This window comes from Acanthochromis polyacanthus, chromosome 11, assembly GCF_021347895.1.
Source record: "Acanthochromis polyacanthus isolate Apoly-LR-REF ecotype Palm Island chromosome 11, KAUST_Apoly_ChrSc, whole genome shotgun sequence".
NCBI classification, from domain to species: Eukaryota; Metazoa; Chordata; class Actinopteri; family Pomacentridae; genus Acanthochromis; species Acanthochromis polyacanthus.
Genome location: NC_067123.1, coordinates 20031683 through 20057393, shown reverse-complemented (window position 1 = coordinate 20057393; position 25711 = coordinate 20031683). Strand labels below are relative to the sequence as shown.

Below are 25711 nucleotides of genomic sequence, written 5' to 3'. Positions count from 1 at the left end.
TGGTATCTGTGAAATGCATTGAGACAATTTGAATTGTAATTGTAATTGGTAGATTCTTGAAATCTCAAGAGTAAAGTGTACACGACTCGACCAAGAACTCTGGATGAGTTAAAATAGATTCACAGTATCCCAGCTGAGATGTTGCAGCAGTCAATGAGGAATCTCAACAGCAGATTTCAAGAATGCATTCGTACAGGAGGACGCCATCTACAGGAAGTAATTTTTAAAAAAAAATGAAAATTCCATCGTTTCTTAAATGGCATGTTTTAAGGTTTCAATTACTATGAATAAAATATTTTTCTTCCATCACTCTTGGTTTTATTGGATTGTTAAAAAAATCCTGTTTTTTTGTGTCACCCTGTATAAGGAAAAAAATGCAAATACCTACATTGTCATTCTAGATGAAACAGAATTTGCATATAAGGAATTCAATGAAAACATAATGCTGAAAGAATATAAAATATCTAAATACAAACTAAAATGTAAATAAATACATAAAAAAACAAGGCAAAATTCCTCTTATAGGGTGAAATCACTGAATCATTACGCGAACCAAACAGCTCTCTCACCTCTCTCTCCTGAGGTCAAACTAATGCCAATTCCACAAAAAATAAATAAATAAATAAATGTATAATGGGCCATATTTGCCAGAGATGCTCAATTATGGCACAGTGACAGCAGATGCCAACTGATATGTCAGGGCCCTTTAGCTGGGAATCCATGACCCTTAAAAACACTTCTCTGGCCACCACTTTTAGCCATGTCATCAGCATGACTCTAGGGATGACAATGTCGGTCTGTCCATTAGTAGGTCAATCTAGACTGATAAAATATCAACAAGTAACTGACAGATTGTCATTAAATTCTGTAAAGACAATCATTGTTCCAAGAAGATGAACCAGATTTACTTTGGTGATGTCTTTGTTCTGTGATATATCTTAATATCTACTGCTTAGATGGGTGCCAGGAAGTCTCAGATGGTTCTGTACATGGTTTTGAGACACTATACTCAATCAGCTTTTTTTCCCCCATCTACATCTACCAGGAGATTGGACAGTTTTGCCATCACATAACCTTTCATTTAGCTTGACCATTAAGTCAAACATTCTTTTGTTTACAACTAAATACTTGCAGGACTGACATTCTCATCAACCTGAGTTGTACTGCATTTAGTGATAATTACCAAATACCATTGCTTTACAGTAAGATGGTGACAGTGACACCTGCCTTTTAGTATTGTCGCTGTAAGCACATTAGCATGCCTACTTTAGCATTAAGTTCAAAAAAGAACCAATCGGGTGGATGTGGCTTCTTAGTCTTAATAACATTATATAAAGTCACTTAATTCAAAATGCACAGGTGTATTTTGTCATCAAATTTCCCCTACTAACAACAGCACTGTTGTCTCAATTTGTGACTGCTACTGAGCTGCCCTGATGACCAGAGCACAGCTCTCCTCTGCCAGCACCATAGATGTGAAATAGTATGACTGGATCATAGACTTCTGTACTTCTGTATTCACAGCCCCTAAGGATGCAGTGATTCACCATAATGACCATGTTTCACAGCAGCAGGCTGGATTCTGGTAGCTCTTTTGTGGTATTCCTTTATGTTGCAACAATAAGCAGGCAAGCATGATTGTGTTCGCAACTTCAGCTCCTCCCTATGTGGTGTATATTGAGTGCTCTTGTGACAATGTCCATGAATAAGAGTCTACACTGGCAGTAGGGAAAGAGTGTTTGATACCTGTACTATGATCCTTTTATTTGACGACCTAGCAGCTAAGTTATAGACAGAATAACACTGGAGGTTTGTGTATGTGTGCTGGAGATCTTTCAAGCAATTGATTCTAAACTACAACACCATGAAAGCAAGCCACTCTCCCATGCTCTCTTTTGTGCCCGTGTCTTGTTCTAAGATTTACTGTTGTTCCTCAGGGATGTGTCTGCCCTTTAAGACACTGTCACACAGCTATCCTCGTGCCCGCGGGCCTCTGGGATCCGGCCTACGATGTAGCGTACCAAAGCAAGGTGCAAAGGAAGGTGCGAGGTGTCAGCAGAAGGCAGGCTCTAAGGTGTCAAATATGAAATAATGCTTTGATCACACCCGAGCTGTGAGAGATCACCTCTCCATGACCTCTCCAAGTGTCCAGCCAGGGCTGTGCCACAGCTGTCATCCTTCTCATTTCCCTACAGAGACGTCACCTCCTCTCCGCTAATAAAATTAAAGATGCTCTCCCCACAAGTAGCCCCCTCCTGCCTCCTTGACCTTAGAACTTGATTTGTAGCTTAGTGCTGCAGCTCTCGAATACTCTTCCGCGATAAAGCTCTCTGCTGGCTTTCCAAAAAAGATGATAGCTCTGTGTGGTATAAACACGGTAAGAGGAGGCTGTGATCTGGGAGCTTGTGGACTGACTGCCACGGCTGTCATGCTGAGGTAGCGTTCCACGAGGTTCCCCCAGGCGTCTTCTTCTGAAAGATGTAAATGTCGTGAAATGTCTTCTGGGCGTCTAAAAACAGCTTTTTAGCTCAAGTCTCATGTCTTAAGGTTGTGAGTGCCTTATTTGACTTTCAAATTTAATTATGTCTAAATTACTCAGTTTTGGCTGTTCTGCATGACAGTGTGTACAGTACAGCCACACAGGTTGTCTTGTTTCATTTGTCAGCGTTTTTTGCCTTTGTGGACAGTAATGTGTGTGAATAGTCTGTTCGCGTTAAACACAGCATTGAAGGCTAAGATTTATCACTACCACTGCTGGGCAGTGTCACACGTATTTAAAATAACTGATTATATTTGCATTTCAACACAATGTTAAAGCCAACAGCCTTCTGGAAATAATTTTGCAGATGTAAGTGCTTTGTTTGGAGAAGAATTTAATATGGGTTTGGATGTTTTTCTTGTGTACTTACAGATTGTGATTTTTTTCCTTGAGCTGAAATATTTAATGGGCATTGATTTAATAATCAATTCATTCATTTTTCAAGGAAAAATCCAGATTTGGCTGCTTCTCTTTGCTATATTTGATACTAAGCTGAATATGTTAAGGCTTTGGCCTGAGAAGTTGCATTGCATCACCTTGGACTTTCAGGAATTGTGACATCATTCGCGATCTTTTAAAGTTTCACAAGCCAGCTGTTAGACAAACACTGAAATGTTCCCTACAGAGAAAGGCTGCTATCCCAGAACTATTTCTGTTCTCACATTCCAGCTGTAGGTTTTAGTGTTGCTGCCAAAGTGAACAATCCAAGTGTTAAATTAATTAATAGCCTCAATCAGTGTTCTTACTTTTGATACTGATGCACATTTGTATGCTAAGAATGCGTACAACTTACATTCTTTAAGAATACAAATGCAGGACTTTCACTTCAATAAAAACATTTCTGATAATTGTACTAAATCAACCAGCTGCCTACACTCCTGTCAAGGCAGCGGCAACTGAGTGGTACCCTGCAGAGTTCTGGACTTACAGAGCAATGTCAAGAGGGCGTGGGACCCTGTATAGCACATACGTCAGGGTAACTGAGAAAATCTCTCAGCAGTGAATGTTTGCCATTTTCCTTTTACACTTCAGCACTAGTACAGATTCATTTGAATCCTGGACACCAACACTGAATGGTGATTCTTTAAAGGAGGGGAAAGAGACCTTAAATTTCTAAGGAAAAGGAGGAATCAATTCTGTATTTTTCCAGGATAACAATGGGTAAAAAGCAATGCAATACATTTCTACTTTATTGAATCAATAGATGCAAGTAAGATGATGCTTTATATAGTACAATTTTATATTGATTATTTGAGTGGCATGCACAAAACCGGTCATCACCTGCAACTCCATTTATTACACCCACTATAGAAATACATTTCAGGTTAATTAAAGTATCTGATGCAGCATCATGATCAGTATAAAGGCAGCAGCCTTTAACAACCGTCCTCTTCCTTTCCTTTTGTGTTCACAAATGGCAGGCCTGTTTCTAGCATAAGCCATCGGGGTAATACCATGACAGAGAGACTGTAAATTGTTCTGCTTGTTATCCTCCGGCAACTGAAATCCTGCCACGCAGACGGAGCTCAGATTGGTGACTGGGAGCTCCTTAGGCTGCGAGAAACATTGTTAGGAGACTTCTTGTCCACATACACACATACAAACACACACACACTCTCCTCCAGGCCCTTCTGCAGCTGGGACCAACAATGACTTCTCTCCGGCTTGGGGTGAAAATAATGCACCTTTGTCCATCGCAAGGCTAAATAGGTTTGCAACCGTGAGTAGAGATCTATTGAGGCTCAGTATTGCGTTGCAGTATTAACTGCAACCGCAACAATTTAATACAAGAAATTGATTACTGTGGACCAATAAAGTGCTATTTTTTTTCAGTGCATGCTAATATTGCTGTGTCTTCTACAAATAATTATGTATAAAGATATAAATACATGACCTGCAGGAGTAAACAAAGAACAAACAATGAGAACATGCAGCATGTATCTTATGTTTATGAGTTAAACAATCAAACTTTGATCAATCCAAGACAAGCCGTAAATACTGCATAAAGTTTATGTTGCATACGCGTGCAATGTCTGCCTGCAGTGGCTGTAACTTCTCAACCAAATCCAGGACAAAAGACACACAAATAAGAGAAGAAGTAAGTGAATCAGCTGTCTCTGGAGGCGCAGGCTTCTAAGTCTGGGTCCTATTAGTTGCTTCATCTCCCGCCAGATAACAGACATGAAAATCTCTTTGAGTCCACCCAGCCTCCAGCCTCAACATGATGGACTCCATTTTTCTCCTGCTCTGTCACCAGAAACCAGGCACCAACGCACCCCCGCCATTATTCACGAGGCTGCTTTTAAAACAAGAAGCTGCAGATTCCTGAGGCGTACCTGTGTTACCCACAGCAAACATCCGAACACGCAACCCTTAAGACTTAACGTCGGTGTGTTAGAGAGGGAGAGAAGTGTGGCTGTGTTATCTGGACCCAAAAAAAAAAAAGAAAGCAAGCACAAAAGATGGATGAAGCCTGGGTGACATACATCTTGACACGTCTACAAAAGAAAACATCGACCACCCTGCACACAAAAGCCAGGGGACAGAATAATGTTTTTTTTCTTCTCTGTGACTGTTTTCTTTTTCTTTCCCCAGCTGCTGCCAATTCAATCCAATTTTTGACACCTTAAATGTGGCAACAATCATTCTTTCTTTGAAGTGGCACAAGTGGGCATACATAAATGTAGCACATTTTGTCCTGATAAAATACAGTGGGAGACCAAACCGAAAGCCTTTGACCTTGTGTGGCTTGGAGAGTGTGATAGCTGCCTGGATATAAGAAAATCAATATTCTGCATTTAGCTGTGCAGGACCCTCTGTTAAACAGAGCAGCATACCACTAAGACAATGGCAAGGCAGCCACTGTGGAAAAAGTACCTTTAGCCTGATGTTTTGAAGACTGAATAAAACAAAGATAATAAAATAAACTGCAATGAGCTGCAATGACTCCCTTGCAGGAAACTGATTACATCAGAGTCTGACGTGAGAGGTTTATTTTGAGACCTTAGATTCAAAGATTAGCCACTTAGTCGCCACCAGGCCTAAACTTTTCAGACCTTCTACACCTGCATGATAGGGGTTTTTTTTTGTCTGTTTTCTTTTATATATCTATATCTATATATCTATATATATATTTAAATGGAGCTATAGCATTGAATATGCCAAAGTTAAATTATGATTTCCTGAGTTAATCTTAAAGGACAGCTCATAGGTCAGTCAAAACATTTCACACTTCACAAAATACTTCATTAACTGCAAGTGTTCTGTTGAGTTTCAAACAGGGTGGAAAATGAGCATAAATGACTTCTAAAAGCTTATGCACCATAATCCAGCTGTTGCCAAGTGACTGCAATTCAAAATCTCATATTCTCTTACATTAAGTCAAGGCCAAATGCCCAGACCGTGGCAAACTCACTGCCTTCAGACGCTGCTCATGAAGTTGTGTTTGGTACTTTGAGACATATTTACAACTCAGTATATATCCAAATCATTTCTAATTTATTGCACTCGATCAGGCTGTTTAGATCACTGACATTTTCACGTTTTCACCCTTTTAGACAGACCTACATGATAACCTTGCTTTAAAAATGAGTTTTTCATTCCCTGTACTCCAACTACACTCAGTTGTCAATATATTATTACAACGCAGTTAAAATTAATACAGCCAGCAATACATCCTAGTGGCATAAAGTTTTACTTGCAACTTTTTGAGAGAAGTGCTGATTCCACGTCATAGTAAATTTGGAGGACATAGTTTTGGGTGGTGTTGTATTCTATTGCTTTAGAAAAAGCCAAAGGTGATGGCCGTGCCGCTGAACTCCCCAGATCCCAATCCAATTGATCACTCAAAAGCTAGGACACAACAGGCCTAATCCACAGAGGCACAATCCTGCAACCCACAGGACCCAAAGGGGCTGCGCTGCTGCCAACCTCCCGGTGCCAGACACCCCAGGACACCCAGAGATACCGTGTTCATGCCCCAGAATCAGACCTCCACAATATTAGCCTGTGTAACCCTGATCTTTCACTAAGCCTTTGCATAGCAGCTTTGGGTGCTCATTTAGGAGACAAGAATAGGGATAAATAATCTATAATATGGTCATTCATGTGAAGGCCACGTTGCATGAAAGTCAGATGTGATCGGTACTTATTCACCACACTGACTCACACACATTCTATCTGAAATAAGAGCTCAGTGCATCACACACCAAACCTTGTTGTGGAAAGTGGTGTGTTACAGAAATACCCAAAAAATGATGTAAGTGAGGTGAGAACTATTTGGAGATAAAAGCAGAACTTACTTTTGTCCTTGGTTAGTGTAGTTGTTGTCATATGATTCATATCCCTGGTCATCATAAGCTGTTCCGTAGCCGTCGTCGTATTCCTGAAGAAACAGAGATGAAATTGACCCAGTTAGATGAGGTGCGAAGCAGAAAATGTTCTGCTAACATTTTGAACTTGATAAGATGTTGATATAACAACATGTCATCCTAGTGGAAGAGACATATGTTTAATAAATGCTGCTGTGGGTTGTGCTGTTTCGGATATTGGTTTACAACAACGTCTGATTCGATATCTTTTACCAAGCTATGATGTTGTATTGCGTTTCTTTTTTGTAATATCCATCAAATTACTCTCTTCTTTTGTTGCAGTGCAGCAAAGCCTTCAACTTAGCACATATGTGGGTCAAAGTGCTTCATCTGCTGTTGTTTCCTATCGAAGCCCATATGCAGCACCATTAGAGTGGCAACTGCAGCCCTGCCCTTGTCTCTGTGTCAACTGGCTGACAGTGGGATGTAAAAACTCTTGCTGTGGCTATGTTTCATCACCACCTCAAAGGATGAGCCTTGAACATCTGTTTGTGCTCGAGCAATCTGCCCCCCCCCCCCCCCCTCCTCTGCACTCCACCCCGGCCCCCGCCAAGAGGAACATCAAAGCGAACCAGTGCCGCACCCGTCCTAATTTGGGATAAATGGGACTTATGTTCCACAAAAGGCGTCGACCCCTAGCGACACAACTCTCATCCCCCACACACTTCTTGGCTAATTCCATCTGCCCCTTATTTGCATGTTTGAACCGAATGTCTGTAAGATTTAGCACCAGAAGAAAATGCTCATCACATCCATGTTATTATTAAGGCCCTAATTCCCGATTAGAAACATGCATTTGCCAAAATGACAGCATTTGAATTGACTCTTATCTTTAATCCTCCAGAAATGAAGCATGTGTGAAGGAACTACATCTGAACCTCAACAAAGCTCCCTGGCTGTAGCAACACTTCCTTGTTTCTGGGTAAAATAGGAGATCTGGTGCAACAGTTGCTCACAAATTTGTTTTCTTAAACTGTAGGGGAAATCTGACTGCTACATTTTAAGAATCTGCTGCATAGGAATATGTTTAAGCCTCTCCTTGTTCATCCCATTGGGTCGCTTTCCAACACTTGTGATTTTGCTGTTTGTATGTGTGGGAGGCCTGTCGGTTTTTGTGGAGGTCTTTGTCAGTTCTCTTCTCTTTGTCTATAGAGGTAGCTTAAAGGGAATTCAAGTGCCTCCTGGCATTTGTAATTCTGCAGTTACATGAGCCTCTGCAAAGTCAACAATTCCCCATGCTAATGCAGGGACTAAGTTTAGTCAACAACTATACTTCTAACAGTAATAAACCCATTGAACCCTGTTTAGAAACAATAGAAGCAGCAGTCCTCAAAAGACAATTTTGTCAGAGGGGATGTAATTAAAAGCACTTAACAGGCAGAGGGCATTGTGCACTTTTATTTAGACTGAAAATAGTAACAAACACTTGTAATATTTATTAGTGACAAATACTGGAAAGATGCCTGTAGACATGATTGGGGGGACAAACTGAAAAAGGCAATTGAGAGAAACACTGACATGAATCTTTAGCCTTGGGAATATTTGTAACTCTGCAGTCCTGGATTAATTTTGATTTTAAAACACTTCGTGATCGAGTTTCAACAGATATTTGCAGGGGATATGAACATAGTGAAGCTGCCAATGCTCCATCTTGATAGTCAGTTCGCTGGTGATTATTAGTCTGTGATTCTTGTTATGTTGGGTTTTTTTCATACTCTGTTAAACAGGTGTCACCACAGACCACTATTGGTGCCACTTCCTGGTTTGACTTAACCTTTTATTCAGTAAGATCTTTGTGTCATTGCATCTAACAGGAGTATCTCTGGCAAGCTAAAGGGTTAACATGTCATTTATAGTATTATAGTATAATCTGAGCTGAGCTGCTGCAGCCGTATGTCAGCACAGAACACCAGACTTCCTGCAGCTCAAGTTGTTGAGTGGTGTTGACGCCGAGATTAACGGGACGAGTTGACCTCAAGTCAAGGGTAACACGCCACGCAACAACTCCTCACGACAACTCCACAGTTATCAAATCATCAGACCAGAGATAAACCAACTTCATGCCCTCGTGTTATGTCTTTGGAAATAGAGCGTGATTGCACTGTAGCTGTGACTTTGAAAGGGTTTATAACAATACTTGGGCAGAGGTAAAGAAAAACAAGCATCAGTGATTCTATTAGGTTACAGTAATATTGCAGACCCTTTTCTAAAAAAAAAAAAAAAAAACTTTGATTTTCTCCTCACATAAACAAGACTCAGAACAGCTATATTTTATCTACAAACCAATAATATTAGTACTCAGGGTGTTTCCTAGCCTAGCCGCGCTAGATCCAGGTCTGAAGACACAAGGGTCTAGGAACTCTCGACAGGGAGGGAGGCGGGCTAAAAGGTTGTCTTTCAAATCACTCTGCAGCAATTGGGTAGGTATACAACCAATCAGCGCAATGAATAGGCTCCTAGAGCGCCGGAAATCAGAGGATGCGGTAGTTCGGTGAAGCCTTATTTATACAGTCAATGGGTGAAGCTTAAGTATATTACAGACATGTTAACAGAAAGATTATTCAGAGTCGGTGCTAATGGAGCTCAACGACTGTTGTCGTTTTTGTTGTCGACCCTGGCAGAGAATTAAATTCGTTGCCGTGGGTTGTCTAGCGCGGCTAGGCTACTTGTTTCCGGTTGTTTCTGTCAGAATCGTCGCGCCTCTGTCGTCACTTAGTTACGCCCGCCTTCTGACTCTACACTTCATGGTGATTCGTAGGCCAGTTTTAGGAGCATCCAACCATGAGGCTTCCTGAGGGTAACTAGACCCACCCTGGCAGAGAAAAATTCGTTGCCGTGGGTTGTCTAGCGTGGCTAGGCTAGGTGTTTCCTGCATAGAGGAACTTTGAAAAATCACCAGTTCCAAAATGTAAAGAATAGGAAAACATACATTTCAAACAAATTTTGTTAATTAGGAGTTCATTTTAATCAAACAAAGACATTTTTCTATATCAAATATCAAGTATTACCATAGACTGTATATATAGTGGACGTAGCATCTGGCTCCAGAATTGAAGCCGACCCGGAAGTGTCAAAAACTTGCAATATCCCGCCGTCCACTAGGGTTGGCTCCAAAAAGCTTTTGCTCCATAGACCCCAATTCATTTTTGGAAAAAATAAAATTTGATAGACTGATTTTCTACAACTCAGGATTTTTTTCCCGTTAGTTTTCATGGTCAAAATGAGAGATCAGGTGGCCGATCTTAAAGTAAATCAATACTGAATTTTAAATACATCGTTAAAGTTGGCGGAGCCAGGGGGCGTGGCTATACTTGATGGACAGCAACAGAAGCCTCTGCGGTAAAACGTGGGCGGGATAAGAGAGTCCTCAGCCAATCCTGCCCCTAGTTGCTCTCCGGTCCAGCCTGTTTGATGACGCTTTTTACGTCACTGGCTCCAAAAAATCCAAAACGGCGACCAGGAAGTAGCAAAATCCGGGCTTCATTTTCTCGGCGTTGAAACCAACGGGTGACGTCACGGTTAGTTTATGTCTGAGTATTACACAAAAATGCACCGATTTGTAACAAATACGGTAACAAGACCTATTACTTTTTCTAGACCAATCCTGCTTCCTGTCATATATACACACGTGGACAAAATTGTTGGTACCCCTCAGTTAAAGAAGGAAAAACCCACAATTCTCACTGAAATCACTTGAACCTCACAAAAGTAACAATAAATAAAAATTTATTGAAAATTAAATAATCAAAATCAGCCATCACTTTTGAATTGTTGATTAACATAATTATTTAAAAAAAACAAACTAATGAAATAGGGCTGGACAAAAATGATGGTACCCATAACTTAATATTTTGTTGCACAACCTTTTGAGGCAATCACTGCAATTAAACGATTTCTGTATTTGTCAATGAGCGTTCTGCAACTGTCAACAGGTATTTTGGCCCACTCCTCATGAGCAAACAACTCCAGTTGTCTCAGGTTTGATGGGTGTCTTCTCCAAATGGCATGTTTCAGCTCCTTCCACATATGTTCAATGGGATTCAGATCTGGGCTCATAGAAGGCCACTTTAGAATAGTCCAACGCTTTTCTCTCAGCCATTCTTGGGTGTTTTTGGCTGTGTGTTTTGGATCGTTGTCCTGTTGGAAGACCCATGACCTGCGACTGAGACCAAGCTTTCTGACACTAGGCAGCACATTTCTCTCCAGAATGCCTTGATAGTCTTCAGATTTCATCGTACCTTGCACACTTTCAAGACACCCTGTGCCAGATGCAGCAAAGCAGCCCCAAAACATTACTGAGCCTCCTCCATGTTTCACCGTAGGGACAGTGTTCTTTTCTTCGTATGCTTGGTTTTTGAGTCTATGAACATAGAGTTGATGTGCCTTACCAAAAAGCTCCAGTTTGGGCTCATCTGTCCAAAGGACATTCTCCCAGAAGCTTTGTGGCTTGTCAACATGCATTTTTGCAAATTCCAGTCTGGCTTTTTTATGAGTTTTTTTCAGCAGTGGTGTCCTCCTTGGTCGTCTCCCATGAAGTCCACTTTGGCTCAAACGACGACGAATGGTGCGATCTGACACTGATGTACCTTGGCCTTGGAGTTCACCTTTAATTTCTTTGGAGGTTGCTCTGGGCTCTTTGGATACAATTCCAACGATCCGTCTCTTCAATTTGTCATCAATTTTCCTCTTGCGGCCACGTCCAGGGAGGTTGGCTACTGTCCCGTGGGTCTTGAACTTCTGAATAATATGAGCCACTGTTGTCACAGGAACTTCAAGCTGTTTAGAGATGGTCTTATAGCCTTTACCTTTAAGATATTTGTCTATAATTTTTTTTCAGATGTCCTGGGACAATTCTCTCCTTCGCTTTCTGTTGTCCATGTTCAGTGTGGTACACACCTTTTCACCAAACAGCAGGGTGACTACTTGTCTCCCTTTAAATAGGCAGACTGACTGATTATGAGTTTGGAAACACCTGTGATGTCAATTAAATGACACACCTGAGTTAATCATGTCACTCTGGTCAAATAGTTTTCAATCTTTTATAGAGGTACCATCATTTTTGTCCAGGCCTGTTTCATTAGTTTGTTTTTTTAAATAATTATGTTAATCAACAATTCAAAAGTAATGGCTGTTTTTGATTATTTAATTTTCAATAAATTTTTATTTATTGTTACTTTTGTGAGTTTCAAGTGATTTCAGTGAGAATTGTGGGTTTTTCCTTCTTTAACTGAGGGGTACCAACAATTTTGTCCACGTGTGTAGTCATTCTCCAAAGACCCAATATGATCCAGGAGGAAGCCTGCTGTTGATATCTCATTTCATAGCAGCAAAATGTGCTTTAAATTAATAAAATAATAGAACATTCTGTATTTGCCCACAGCCACAACTCAAATGTTTGAAAAGGAAACCCCTTTTAATAAAATGAAATTTGTTTCTGTGTTTGAAGAAAGGCCATTTGAAAATAAAATAGTGTCTGTGTTTTTTGGTGTTACTACTCTAAGAAACATCCTATTTCAGTCTATTTAGAAGTCGACTCTATTATACAGTATGTATTGCAAGCTGAAATAAACAAGTCTGGTTGTGAATATTGAATAATGCGAATCTCAGGAGGAGGACAAAAAGTAAAACTATGTAGCTTTGGTTGTAACGGCAGCCTGCTTTGACTCAGCTGCCTTCACTGGTGATCACAGGGTTTACACATGTAAAATACACGGGCGCATGGTAATAAATGAGGTCACCAAAGAAAAGAGGTTACCTACATTTTGTGCCGCTATCAGCTAATTCAAGAGAATTAAATCATAACTTCTCAGATTTTTCTCCAAGAACATTAAAGTTGGTTTCAAAAGACAAAGTATGCATGTGAGCCAGACAATTAGCACCCAGACAGGAAGCTTCTAGTCCAGCAGAACTATAAAGGGAAAGTGAACAAAGAAATTAGTAAAGTCTAGAGTCTGTGCTTCTTGGCTGTACAGTTACATAATTTGATGTGGAAAAACACAACATCAGACATCTGATTGCGTTTAAGGCTGAGTATTGAATGGTTAATGACACAGCACAGTAGTTGTATGAAATGTTGTACTGAAAAGGTGGGGCTAATTAAAAATAATGAGCTGTGTGGGCTGCAGCCTCAGCCACTGATATCATGAATCTTTATCACAGTTTAATGCTGCGGTATTTCAGATATGTATTACAAATTTTAGTTCACCATTGAGACCCAGCAGGGGGTCTTACAACCAAAGAAATATCTCTCCTGTTCTTTCAAGATGTCTGCTTTTATTTGTTTTTAAATTGGCTGTGTTGAATTTCATTTCCTCCAGTTGGAGAAATAATAACTGAATGTGATTTCCTTTATACATGTATTTTTTATTATTATATTCCTGTGTTATGAAGGCAGCAGGGAGTATTTGTATAAGACAAAATTAAAGTGCAGTTTTCCTCATCAGAAGCAACCAGCAGCCTCAGTCCTATGCTGTTAATTATTCATGTCATATTATCATTCAGAAAACAAAATAAATAGACAGCATTTGATGAATAAACTTTGGTGGTTCCATCTGAGACGACCACTATGCTAGGAAGAAATGTTAGAGAGTAAAAAGAAATAAAAATACAGAGCACTGGTTTCTTGCTTTCCAAGTCAAACTATATGTACTAGTTAGAAGCTTTATTTTGACATTTTGAATTATTTAATGTGATACGCTCAGTATTGAGTTCATTTTGTGCAGCTGATCTTTGTTTTTTTTTTTTTTTTTTGCCTTAGTTTCATATATAGCAACTACTCAACAATGAGATTATATCCATTTTCTAATATGTATTAAGTAACAAAGTCAAAGAGTGTTTGATTTGGTAAATGAAATGTATTTGTATAGTGTTTTTGTCCACTGCAGCTTATAATATATCTTTTATTTACCCATTCACAAACACACTCACACGCCGAGGGTGGTAGCCACCATGTGGGGAGCTGCATTAACCAGAAGCCATAGGAGTCCTGTACTGAGACACCAAACACAATCCTCCTACTTTTGACTAGCATTTTGATTTGTCAGCTCTGTCCTTGCCTGTATTGTCTGCGTCCAAGAGATGCTCAGGCATAAATTTATTTGAACATACGTTCACATCAGGACTTTCACACTTAGTATTATTTGTAAAAGAAAGACAAAACTAGTGACTGCTAAAGGCTAAAAACACATGCTATTGCAAGTCACAGTTCTGAAGTTTGGATGGAGGATGAAGTGAACAAAAGGATGATTTTGTTGCCAGTAATGCAGCAGCAATGAAGGTGGAGGTCGTCTTACTCCCACTGCCAGCCTTCCTTCCCCTCCAGTACTGTATACAAGCGTGACATGTAAAGGACATGCTAGAATGTTATATGAATCAGTCTGACTTTGTTTCCCATTTACAGAGCTACAGCTTGGGCGAAGACCAATTTGTTTTGTTTTTTTATTCCACAAACAGAATTGGACAGTTAGTGGACAGTGAAGAGGTATTTGCTGAATTTGCTTTAAAAAAGTAAACTAGATTAGAATCATGTACTTCAACTAAAACATGCTCAGTCGCCCCTGTGTGAATTCAAAAACATGCAATGGAACCTTAATAAGCCTCTCACTCCCCGACGCTTACTCAGCATTTCATCAGTTACTCCGTCGCTGTCTAAACTCTGTTTCAGCTGTTTTCATAGGTTTTAATGTCTTGCTAGAACAACTGACAGTCATCATGGACTGTACATACACTACCGTTGAAATGTTTGGGGTCATCTAGATAATTTCATGATTTCCATGAAAACTCACACACTTCTCATGTCCTAACATAATTATAGAAGGGTTTTCTAATCACCATTAGCTAACGCAATGTAGCATTAGAACACACTGACAGTTGCTGGAAATGTTCCTCTGTACCCCTATGTAGATATTCCATTAAAAATCAGATGTTTCAGCTAGAATAGTCATTTATCACATCAGTGTCTAGACTGTATTTCTGATTCATTTAATGTTATCTTCATTGAAAACATGTTTTTTTTTTTCAAAAATAAGGACATTTCTGAGTGACCCCAAACTTTTGAATACTAGTGTATATTTGCAACTTGCTTTTTAAGTCCCACTGCCATTGATTAAACTTTAAAAAGTTCTTCTTTAGTTTTCTATTTTACTTACAAATCTTTCTGAATCTGAATAAGTCTGGATTGCGTTTTTGAGATGAGCATCAGTACACTGCCAGGGTGTTGACTGCTTTTGTCTCTTCAGCTGTGTCTAACTCGCAGGGCTCAAACAGTTATAAGGGTTCCATGCTATTTTAAAGTGACACATCAGAAATAGTAAATTGAAACAACACTTCAAAAACTCATTTGAGGTGTTTTTTTTTTACAGACTTTTAGGGAACATTTAACTCACATAACCGATGAGCTTTTTCCACATTTTTCATTGTCCTTACTTCTACATATCATGAAACATAACCAATAATACCAATCGACATTGCACACTAATCAAAACTTTTAAAATTAACAATTCTTGAAGACTTCTTGCCATTTTTCTTGAATAGATTGCCAAAGTTCTTTGCCATATGACTGGATTTGTTCTCAGTTACTTCTGCTGTCTACTACAGCCATGCATAATATAGCCTAAAGTTTACTTTAATTCTATTGACAATTACTTTATGTAGTAACAGGACTGATGGATAATATATTATGATTCATTTGACTGTAATCTGTATTCATGCTGTGAGATTTTCATCTTGTAAAAATAAAAATTCACACAAATCTTCAGATTAGCATTGTACTTATATGTGGAAAAAGACAAGTCTGATCACACAAGTTGGCAAATTTCATGTTGTTACACTAACTGACATCTCCAGCATTGTGCCAGTGGTCAAAAACAACACGTATCAAAAAAAGCAAGCAAGAAAGGAGAAATCAGGCTAACTAATACACAGTGCTTTGTCATGATGCAGAAAGTGCTTTAGCCACGGCTAACACAGACTTTAAACACTAGGTGCAGGGCAGGTAGACACACACTAATTAGTTTTCAGCACAAGCCATGCACCATCACTGTTAACGGAGTCCTCCTGTCGTCTCGCTGGTGACTCCATCTAGTTGCTGTCCACTCACATTGGCGAGCAGCGGCTGATATTAAGGGCCACATTAAACTTTAACAATGCCATGTTATTGCCATTTATTAGAGCATCAACTCTGTAATTGAGTTACAAGCGAGCTGAGGGGAGAAACATGCTGGGTTTATAAATCACATCGGTACATTTAAAAGGATTCTTTTCTCTGGTTTCTGTCGTGTGGAAAAGAGTTTCAAAATGGAGAGCAGACTGCGATGATAGTGTGAGTGAAGCCATTATAATATCTCGTGTGTTTGTATCGGTATACCATTTAATCAAAATATATTGGAAGAGCACAATGGCATGGCAACACTGCAACTGAGCTGTATTTCCAGCACTAAACAAGGATTAGTATGACACTGAGAGGTTGAAGGGGGGGTTGGGGGAGGGTGAGTGGGTGAGGAGACTGAGAGGGGAGAGGGAGGGCGGCCCCTAAGTGAGTCTTTCATTTGTATGCCAGTGGATGGCTGAGAGGCGTGTTGTTAAAAGATAAGGACTGGCCTCTGAGGCCACTGAAGACTAACAGAGGGTCTGGCATTGCATGTTACAACAGCAGTATCACAGCCGCTCCACTGTGCTCTACAATACCACTGTAACAGATAGCATGCCACTGACACCCAGAGCAGGCTTTTTCAGGCACTAGATTTGTTCCCTGCAGTCTGAACTAAATCCAAAGGAGTTCAACAACACGCTGTCCTCCCATTATGAACTTTGCAGAAAGCCGTACATGCTGCATAGCCCTTGCTAATACCCACAAGGTGCTGCAAACGCAAAAAAAAAAAAAAGAAGAAAGAAACCACATTAAGCAAATGAGGAGAGGAATATGAAGAAAAGTCTTGTTCCTCGAAGAAAACTAGATTACAACACCATCTGTTCAAAGAAAAATGTCTTGCCTCCGTACAGCTGTGCCACGCACTGCTCTTAACTTTATAACGATAAAAGCAAAACAACACGCCATGATATTGCTCTGCAGAAAACAAATAATCCAGTGGCTGCAACTCTGGGTCATCTGTCTTGGTCTGAAATTTCTCAAAGTAGCTACGTGTCATTTATTCGGCTCTCCCTGCCAGCATATTTCAGAAAGCTGAACAGGCTGGAATTTGCTGGAGCTTTTCTGCTGCAGGGGTAGAAATACTACTCACGCTATCAGACTGAGGGAGCCAGAAAGTTGGCCCCATGCATCAAGTTGAAGTATCACTGTGTTAGCCTGTGTTACGCTTGACAAATGTCTCTCTTTATGCTACTTTAATACCTATGGTTTTTGATCTTGCATAAATTTTAAATAAAGTCTAACATCTGCTGAGAATAATCTGGGGAATTCATGTGATTAATAAATTAGCCCCAGAGAAACACGCTGGCTCTGTGAAACCCGCTGATCACTTGAACCTCTGTCACCACTTCACTATACTAGTGTGTCCTGTGCTGAGTCACGAGGGGTTGGAGCCCATCCAAGCTCTCCAGTCACACACAGGGCTGTTGTACAGACAAACCATTCACGCTCACACCTGCACATGAGTTACCGGTTTACCAAAGCTGCGTGATTTTGGACTGTGGGAAGAACTGATGTCCACATAAGACAGGGGATGAGAACTTTGCTATGTGGCATTATTATGTCATATTAGCATGTGGGATTCTAGGTTCAACTTTTTCTGATAAACTGCTTCGTGAGTGTGATGGACTAACAGACTACAGAAACTAGGGCTGTAGGAAAATAGAAAAAAAATGACATTGCAATATTTTGTTTGTATTGCTGTAATATGCACTGTAATGTGAGAAAATACAGCAATTTTTACTAGATTATTTGAATCATTGTATTTGGAAGGACTTAGTCATTCTAGCGTGATGGCGGTGATTTTGTAGAGGACATCTGGACAGGGCAATCAAAAATAAGGTTAAAAAACTGGACTCATTTGGTGTAACCCAGGCAAAGGCATCCAAAATAATGTTTTGCCATGGATGGCATATAGATCTGGCCTTGCACTCATCATGCAGGGCTTTGTGAATCTGGTTTAAACAGGCATACAAATTAGCTATGGTGCCTCGTATCGTGGCAGTAATTGCAACACACTGATGACAGAGTACCTGTTGTTGGCCACCTTTGCGTTTATCTTGCTAAATGCAGGACTGTAGTTAATCATTATTATTAAAATTAGGTTTTTTATTGTTTGGCCTCGCTGTATAGGCACTTTAAATGTAGCTTCGGAGTTACTAAAAACTGATGATGCTGCAATTGAAAAATCCCCTCTGTTGTCCAAGCTTATAATCTGATGACTTGTGTGTTATGCTGCCCCACCAGAAAGCATTTTATCGTGTCTTGATCATATCTGCTATTTATAATGCTTTAGAATAGGTTTTTGACGATATTTGTGAGCTTAAGGCATGGCGTTAACCAAACTGACACGTTGGCAGTTTTGATTTTACCCCGTAACCCCACATAAAAGGATGCTGCTTCTGAAACTACCTGTTTTTGGATTTCTCCGGAATTAATGCACTTGAGCTGTAGAAAGTGTTGCTTCTACAAGATGAATTATGTGAATATTTTGTTTATATTTGCTTGAATGGTAAATATATTTGCCTGATTGTTTCTTTAGGGTCTTTACAACTGATGAAGGCTGATATGACCAAAACGATGATCACGATTACTTTAATACTGAGTTTACCATTCGGAACAAAGAGAAAGCATTTTTATTGCACTTTCACATTGAAATAAGCATCGTAGTGCTTTCAGTGTTGTTCTACATTTCTGCTAATGTGAAAATCTGCATCACAATAAGAATTAAAGTGAGTTTTTAATCTAAATCCAATGCAGGTCCTTTTTGCAAAGTATACTTGTTGAACATTTGCATATTCTATTGAGGGACACTACAATGTCCCGATATTCCCTAAATGCATCACATGCAGGTCAGAGTCTACAATTCTACAATTTCCTTTAGCAGGCGCTTTGGTCCAAAGCAACATACAAGTGTGTGGCTGTGCACAGACAAGCCTCTAGTCTCCACCCAGTTGTTGCAGAGCAGCAGCTCAGACAAATGTGAACAAAACTTACATATACAAGAGTGAAATAGTGCATTCTAAGTTGGCTTTACCCAAGTGTTTCTATTCACATGGGCCATTTTGTATAAGCAGAGCATTGTAAATGTCAAAATCACCCTCAATCATCCATACATCCATTCTCTATATACCGCTTTATCCTCACTAGTGTCATGGGGGGGTGCGGGAGCCTATCCCAGCTGACTCGGGCGAAGGCAGGGGACACCCTGGACAGGTCGCCAGTCTGTCACAGGGCTACATATACAGACACACAATCACACTCACATTCACACCTACGGGCAATTTAGAGTAACCAATTAACCTCAGCATATTTTTGGACTGTGGGAGGAACCCGGAGTGCCCGGAGAAAACCCACGCATGCACAGGGAGAACATGCAAACTCCATGCAGAAAGATCCCGGGCCCAGGCCGGGACTCGAACCAGGGATCTTCTTGCTGCAAGGCAAAAGTGCTAACCAGTACCCCACTGTGCAGCCCACCATCAATCATGTCAATTTAAATTATGAGAAGTCAAAATTGTGACCATGTTTAATTGTGCAGCTCGACAGCTGATGTTTAGCTTCTTTGTTTCGCAACTCATTCTTCATTTTCAGTGTTTCTTTCCTGTTCCTCTTGCTTTTTGCAGTGCACATGTGGAGTCTGTCAAGAAACTGTGTGTCTTTAGAACATGTTTCAAAAGTTTGGTGTATCAAGGTTATCAAGATTTGTCTTCTTTACACCATGGATGTCTGAAACAAAATGTGTGCCAATATGTCTTGTGGAGAGGGAGACATTTCACTAGATAGGTAAAAAAAATAAAAAATAAACAATGTCCTGCTTGTGATGCAAAAAAAGGATAAGGACCACCAATATCAGGCAGGTTTTTCCTTATGGCACCAAGAATATCTTTTCCAAATTGCATGGCAATATATCAAACAGATCTTGAAATATTGCACTCATAGCGCTAGCACGGCTAAAAAGAACAGGAAAAAAGTAGACAACTATGCATTGTACAAGCACAAATTAAATCAGCATTTCTAAAATATAATAAGGAGATAACTGAAATGTCTTATTTGTAGTGGAAATTACAGATGCTTCACATTTGTAAGAGATAAAGCTAATTTAATTTACTCTGCAAGTATTACAAATCACAGGTTTCGTACCATGCGAATAGGTTTCAATCTTATCTTCATGACTGGTCTTGCCTGCCACACCAGTTAGATGCTGCTTCTTTATTACTGTATCTGAAATATTTTCCTAACCATTACATCCAATTCAGATTAAAACGGCTGCGAGGATGGAAAATTAGAGAGCGCAATTCAATTAACAATGCTTGGCTCTCAGCAGGACTGGACATGCGGAGAAGTGCCTGAGGGAGATGATGGGAGATTTCTTTTTTCTGCCACTACAGTCAGCAAGGACTCACAATGCTCAGAACGGATTACTGCATGAGGAGGATTTAACATAAACAATGCCAGCCCACGTGCATTGCACACTTCTTGGTCTTCTCACCCAAAGGAATTAAGCTTCCGTGTGAACAGAAACAACCCAGTTACTTTACACGTAGCGCTAGATTTAGCATGAAAGTGAAGTTTTGCTGTTTTGATTAGTCTCCACGGACGCAAATCCACATTGGCAATAATGAAACTGCACAGAAAAGATGTCATGCAGCTTTATTTCAGACATGAGAATTACATCATGTTTAATTCTTCTGCAATGGGATTAGGAGCAGGTAAAAATGATCTCAGTGCGCCTAATGAATTACACGAAATAAGATTTGGCTGCAATCATAGTAACCATTCAAGACTGATGGGGCAGCCAAGACTGGATCACGGGATAATAACATTTCTGTCATTTTCTTTGGTAACAATTGAATTTAGAGTAATCTGATACTGATGCCAAAGAAGCTTTCCTGTGAAACCAGGAATCATCCAGACAAAGATACTGTATGCCTGTGTACCACTGTGACACAATCATCAGGAGCTAACTGGTGCTTTTCTGTCTAAGCAAGACGAGAAGAAGAAAATGCCTCCAGCTGAACAAGTGTTTTGGCCCATGGCAATGCCACACAGCAAAAAGAGAATGATAGGAACATGCATATGAGCACATGCTAAGTAGTGACAAATGAAGGAAACAAATGTGAGCAAGAAGCATCTTTGTCATCTCATTGATGAATACAAGAGCCCATTTGTCAGCGCCTGATGGAGAAAACTTGTCCTGGGATGGTGATGCATTCAGATAATACAAAGCAACTCATTCAGCCTGTATTTGCCGCGATGTGGCTAGATTTATCATGCGACAGATGTTGGGGGGTCCTTTTTTTCCCCAAAACAGGCACACAGGTGCAGGTGTCGGGGGGATGCAGTTTACAACTGTGACAATGATGGGAAACAGCTGGTCCAGGAGTCATTCCCCACGACCTCCACGCATTTGAATTGCAACCTCTGAATAAACCTGTCAGATGTGGTTAGGTATGGGCTGCTGGGGCAATTTTCCAACGCAGGCCACCTCCTCTCTCCTATCTGCTAAATATGCGATGTTGATGCTGGGGTCTCTGGGGAACTTGCCTTGACAGTGCGGCAGGAGACTATCTTGGCAAATGCACAAAGGCTCTGACTCTTAAGCCTAATATATTCATCTCCAGCAGCTGTTGATTTTACAGCCAGGTTCCCATAAGACCGTACAAGACCAGATCACAATAATAGCTGCATTAACAAGTTCACACTCCTTATGCTAGCATTTTATGTTGCAAGGCAAAAAACTAAATATGGTGGACTGTTTGTTGCTGGGGGCGTGTTTGAATTCAGTTCGTGGAGGACCGTTATTTAACCATCTACACATTATAAAGGGCTAGTTCACCCAAAATAACACATTTTCTAACACATAGTGGTATGAAGACATGAAGATTGCTTTATATAAGACAAGATGTCTGCCTATACAAAGGGCATAAATTACATTTACTGTGTCATACTCACGGCATCAATAAAAAAACATGAATTTCCAGAATTAGCAATAATTCGTTGTATTTTTTGTACGATAAAATTGTAAGATTTTTTTTAATTTTTTTTATCTCCCTTTACCAGCTGACTTGAAACAAACTATCTGAAAAGAGTTCTTTCCAAAATGACAGGAGTGATTTTGTGGATGTTCACCTGTGTTGAAAATTACCTTTTATTTTCAAGATGAAAAATGACTGCAAGTTGTTTGGAACCTTTCTCATATGGTGTAACACTGTATAAGGCTTCCAAAATACTTTTTTTTCTTTGCTCCAGTTGGCATTCAGATCTGGCTTTGCACTCATCATACAGAGCTTTGTGGTGCTGATTTAAAAGGTCAAACAAATTAGACACATTGTCTTGTGTAGCAGCATCATGTGCCAGACACTGACACAAGCAGACATATTTGCATACAGCTGACTAGGGCTGCATGATTATGACCATAATGTTAATCATGGTTATTTGGATCAATGCTGGGATCATGATTAGTCTATTCATCACAATCATTTATTGATCTTAGAAATTTTGTTTGCGCTGGTTTCATTTCAATGTTGTGCTACATCCCTGCTAATGTAACAAGTACACTCACATTTGCACTCAAGTGCAATTTAGAATCATCAACTAACCTCAGCATGGTTTTGGATTGTTGGAGGAAGCTAGAGTACCCGGAGAAAACTTGTGCATGCACAGGGAGAACATGCAGACAGCGCCCAGATAGTTCAGCTGGCTGAGTAGGTGACCCATAAACAGGGGCTATAGTCCCTCATTCAGCAGCCATGGTTTCGAATCCACCCCATGGCCATTTACTGCATGGCATTCCCCCCACGTTTCCCATCTCTCTCTCCACTGTTCTATACATAATAAAGGTGGGGGGAAAAAAAGAATTAAAAAAAAAAAAAACTCCATGCAGGAAACATCTCAGGCCCTGCCCAGGGATCTTCTGGAGGAGCATTTTGGAAGCCTTAGACAGTGTTACACCATATGAGAAAGATTCCAAACAATTTGCAGCCATTTTTCATCATGAAAATAAAAGGTAATTTTCAACACAGGTGCACATCCACAAAATCACTCCTGTCATTTCAGAATGAGTGAGAGAAAAAGAAAAACAATCTTACAATATATATCACAGAAAAACTAAACATTGCAACCAGAGATCTTCTCACTGCAAAACGACGGTGCTAAGCACCGACCCACCATGCAGCTCTTAGAGAAACGTGTAAACGCAAAATCTGAATAAAATTCTATCAAATCCCTCACTTGTTGATTGTCTGTTTATTGATAGACAACGCAATTCATTAAAGTTTCTCAAACGCCATAAGCCAGCTGGGCAGCTGTGCACAGAGAAGCCTCTAGTCTCCTCTCATGCTTCTCAGTGTTTCTGTCCAGTTTCAGGTTCATTTTGCTGTGCACATGTGGCACCTGCACGTCAACAAACTATGTGTCTAAAACATTTTAAAAATCCAAAAACCCTTAAATCACGGTGAATATTGTTTAATCAGACAGACTGCTCTTGTAGATTAGTCACTGAAATTGAGAACCGTTTGAGTTTCTTTTTTGTAGCAAGACTGCAAAGGCCCTGGAATTCCTGAACTGATCAAAACTCAGATAAGCTGTCCCTCTCTCCAGCACTGACCAACACCCATCTCTATAGGAGGATTGAGACATTTGTATTTCTGTAGGTTTTCATTCACAGAAGGATGGAGCTCCTGTGAACATTTAAACCCCTGGAATAATTTCTTCTTTTTAAAAGACAATGACTTTCAATTATATGCTATGGATGTTTGTTTAATGAACTTTCATGCTAAAATCCCTTTTCAGCTTCAGGAGACCCTCAGCCGGAGACGTCTCTGCATTCCACAGATCAGATAACAAGTCGTAAAACTTTATGGCTGAAGGCTGGAGTCACCCTCTCACTCTCTTTGACTGAAACAAAGAGACTGGAACTGAACTTAAAAACCTTGCCAAATTAACATTTCTGGAATGTATTTTGTGTTTACAGAATTACCAACGTCAATGGAAATCATTCATCATTAACATATCCGAAAATCACGATTCTATCTTTCACAGAAGCTGATTTATTAATTTGTGACGTTTAATCTGATTCCTTCTTTATCTCTCCATTTAGGTTGAATGATGACCATTGTATTTACTTGTTACCAAATCTCTGACTTCTTGTTATATTTTCACTGTGATACATATTTTTAATGTCATAAACATAAACATATAGTTATGAATGAAATAATTCACATCATATGAACATATGTATTAATCTACACATTTCACTTTCACACAACTGAATATGGTGGGATAGACAGATCGTGTTTTGCGCGTGTAATATCATATTTTAATCCATTCTGGATTCTTCTTTCTTCTCTACTCTGTGAGAACAAAGAGATTCCAAATTCCACCAGATTCGCGCCTAAAAGTTCTCTCTCTCCGCCCAGGTCCTCCCCTTAGCTGGACCCACAGATAAAGTCAGCTGTAGCCCACATCTTCTCTCTTGCCTCCGCTCTCTTGCCTCTTACCCCTCTCTTACTCTATTACCTGAGGAATCCATGACAGAGATTTCCACTATTTTCTTACCTAAAGCGCGTTTTTTCCTATCTTTGAAATTCCCTCACCATCTAAGTTTGTTAACTATTTATCTCTTAATATTTTTGTAACTTAAGGAGACATTTTGCTCACGTTAAGCCGAATTTTATTCGTTTAATCTGGAGAACCGATTCAGAACCAGCATTTATTTTTCTTAATTTTGACCGTTTTTCATCAACACCCGTTTTTCTTGGCTAAAGCCTGAGAACCATCATTTTTAAGGCAAGCAACTCTCAGCTGAGAACTCCGGAGACCTGCTGGATCAGGTCTTTGCTTAGAACCGATCAACCCGCGGCAGGACATCCAAGCGGCCATAACGACGACGCACCGCTCCGAACCTGCAAGTCCAGACCGTTGTGCTGCGAATCTGAAGGCCCCGCAAGTCCCAGCCCCATGACGGTTCACTTCAATAACTCCAGCTGAGTTTGCTCTGATTCCATTCTATGGGTGATGTACTAACCGCTTGGTCAATGAATTCATTTAATCAATTTATTCTTTTACAAATCATTAGAATTCTTAATCCAAATTACCGGTTACCTCGTCAGGTTAGCTCTGGCTAATCCTCACCATATTTCCTTCTCTCACACACACTTCCACATCTCTCACACACGCACACACCACACACACACTCCCACATTCCACACACGCACGCACACACACACACACCATATCTACATTGTATATAGTTCACTTGTCATTATTTTCATAGAATAGTTAATAAATACCTCATTTTAGATCAAACTACAGTCTTAAGTGTTTCTTTGAGTAGAATGTGGTCAATTTAACTGAGGATTCAAGACTTTTTGATATGAGATTGATCAAAATTTTTATGAATATTAATTTTTTTATTAAAATTAATATTTTTCCCTAGAGATCTAGGGTGGTGCCCCAATTATTAATAACGAGAGCTATAAATCATAACGTAGTACCGCTGCATTTCGTATCCAGCAGCGAAGAATAGTTGAATCACTATGTGTTTTAGGTAATTTGGCTCACTTCACATCTACACCTAATATTAATTGAGCTCACATTTCTATTTGGGAGATGATCACACTCAATATTAGTTCTTAAAATGTGTTTGGAGTAGCA

At 39.9% G+C, this 25711-nt stretch overlaps 1 protein-coding gene across 2 annotated transcripts in view; it reads right to left on the bottom strand.

Annotated features, from left to right (window-relative positions):
* The window catches only part of khdrbs3 (KH domain containing, RNA binding, signal transduction associated 3), a 130625-nt gene that overhangs the window by 20021 nt on the left and 84893 nt on the right, over positions 1-25711 (bottom strand). For both annotated transcript variants that reach the window (XR_007945016.1, XM_051955223.1), the window contains exon 7: positions 6841-6923. Coding sequence is in view for 1 of the 2 variants with exons in the window: in XM_051955223.1 (XP_051811183.1) it covers positions 6841-6923 (83 nt within the window). In the remaining variant the exon portion in view is untranslated. The remainder of the gene's footprint in view (positions 1-6840; positions 6924-25711) is intronic.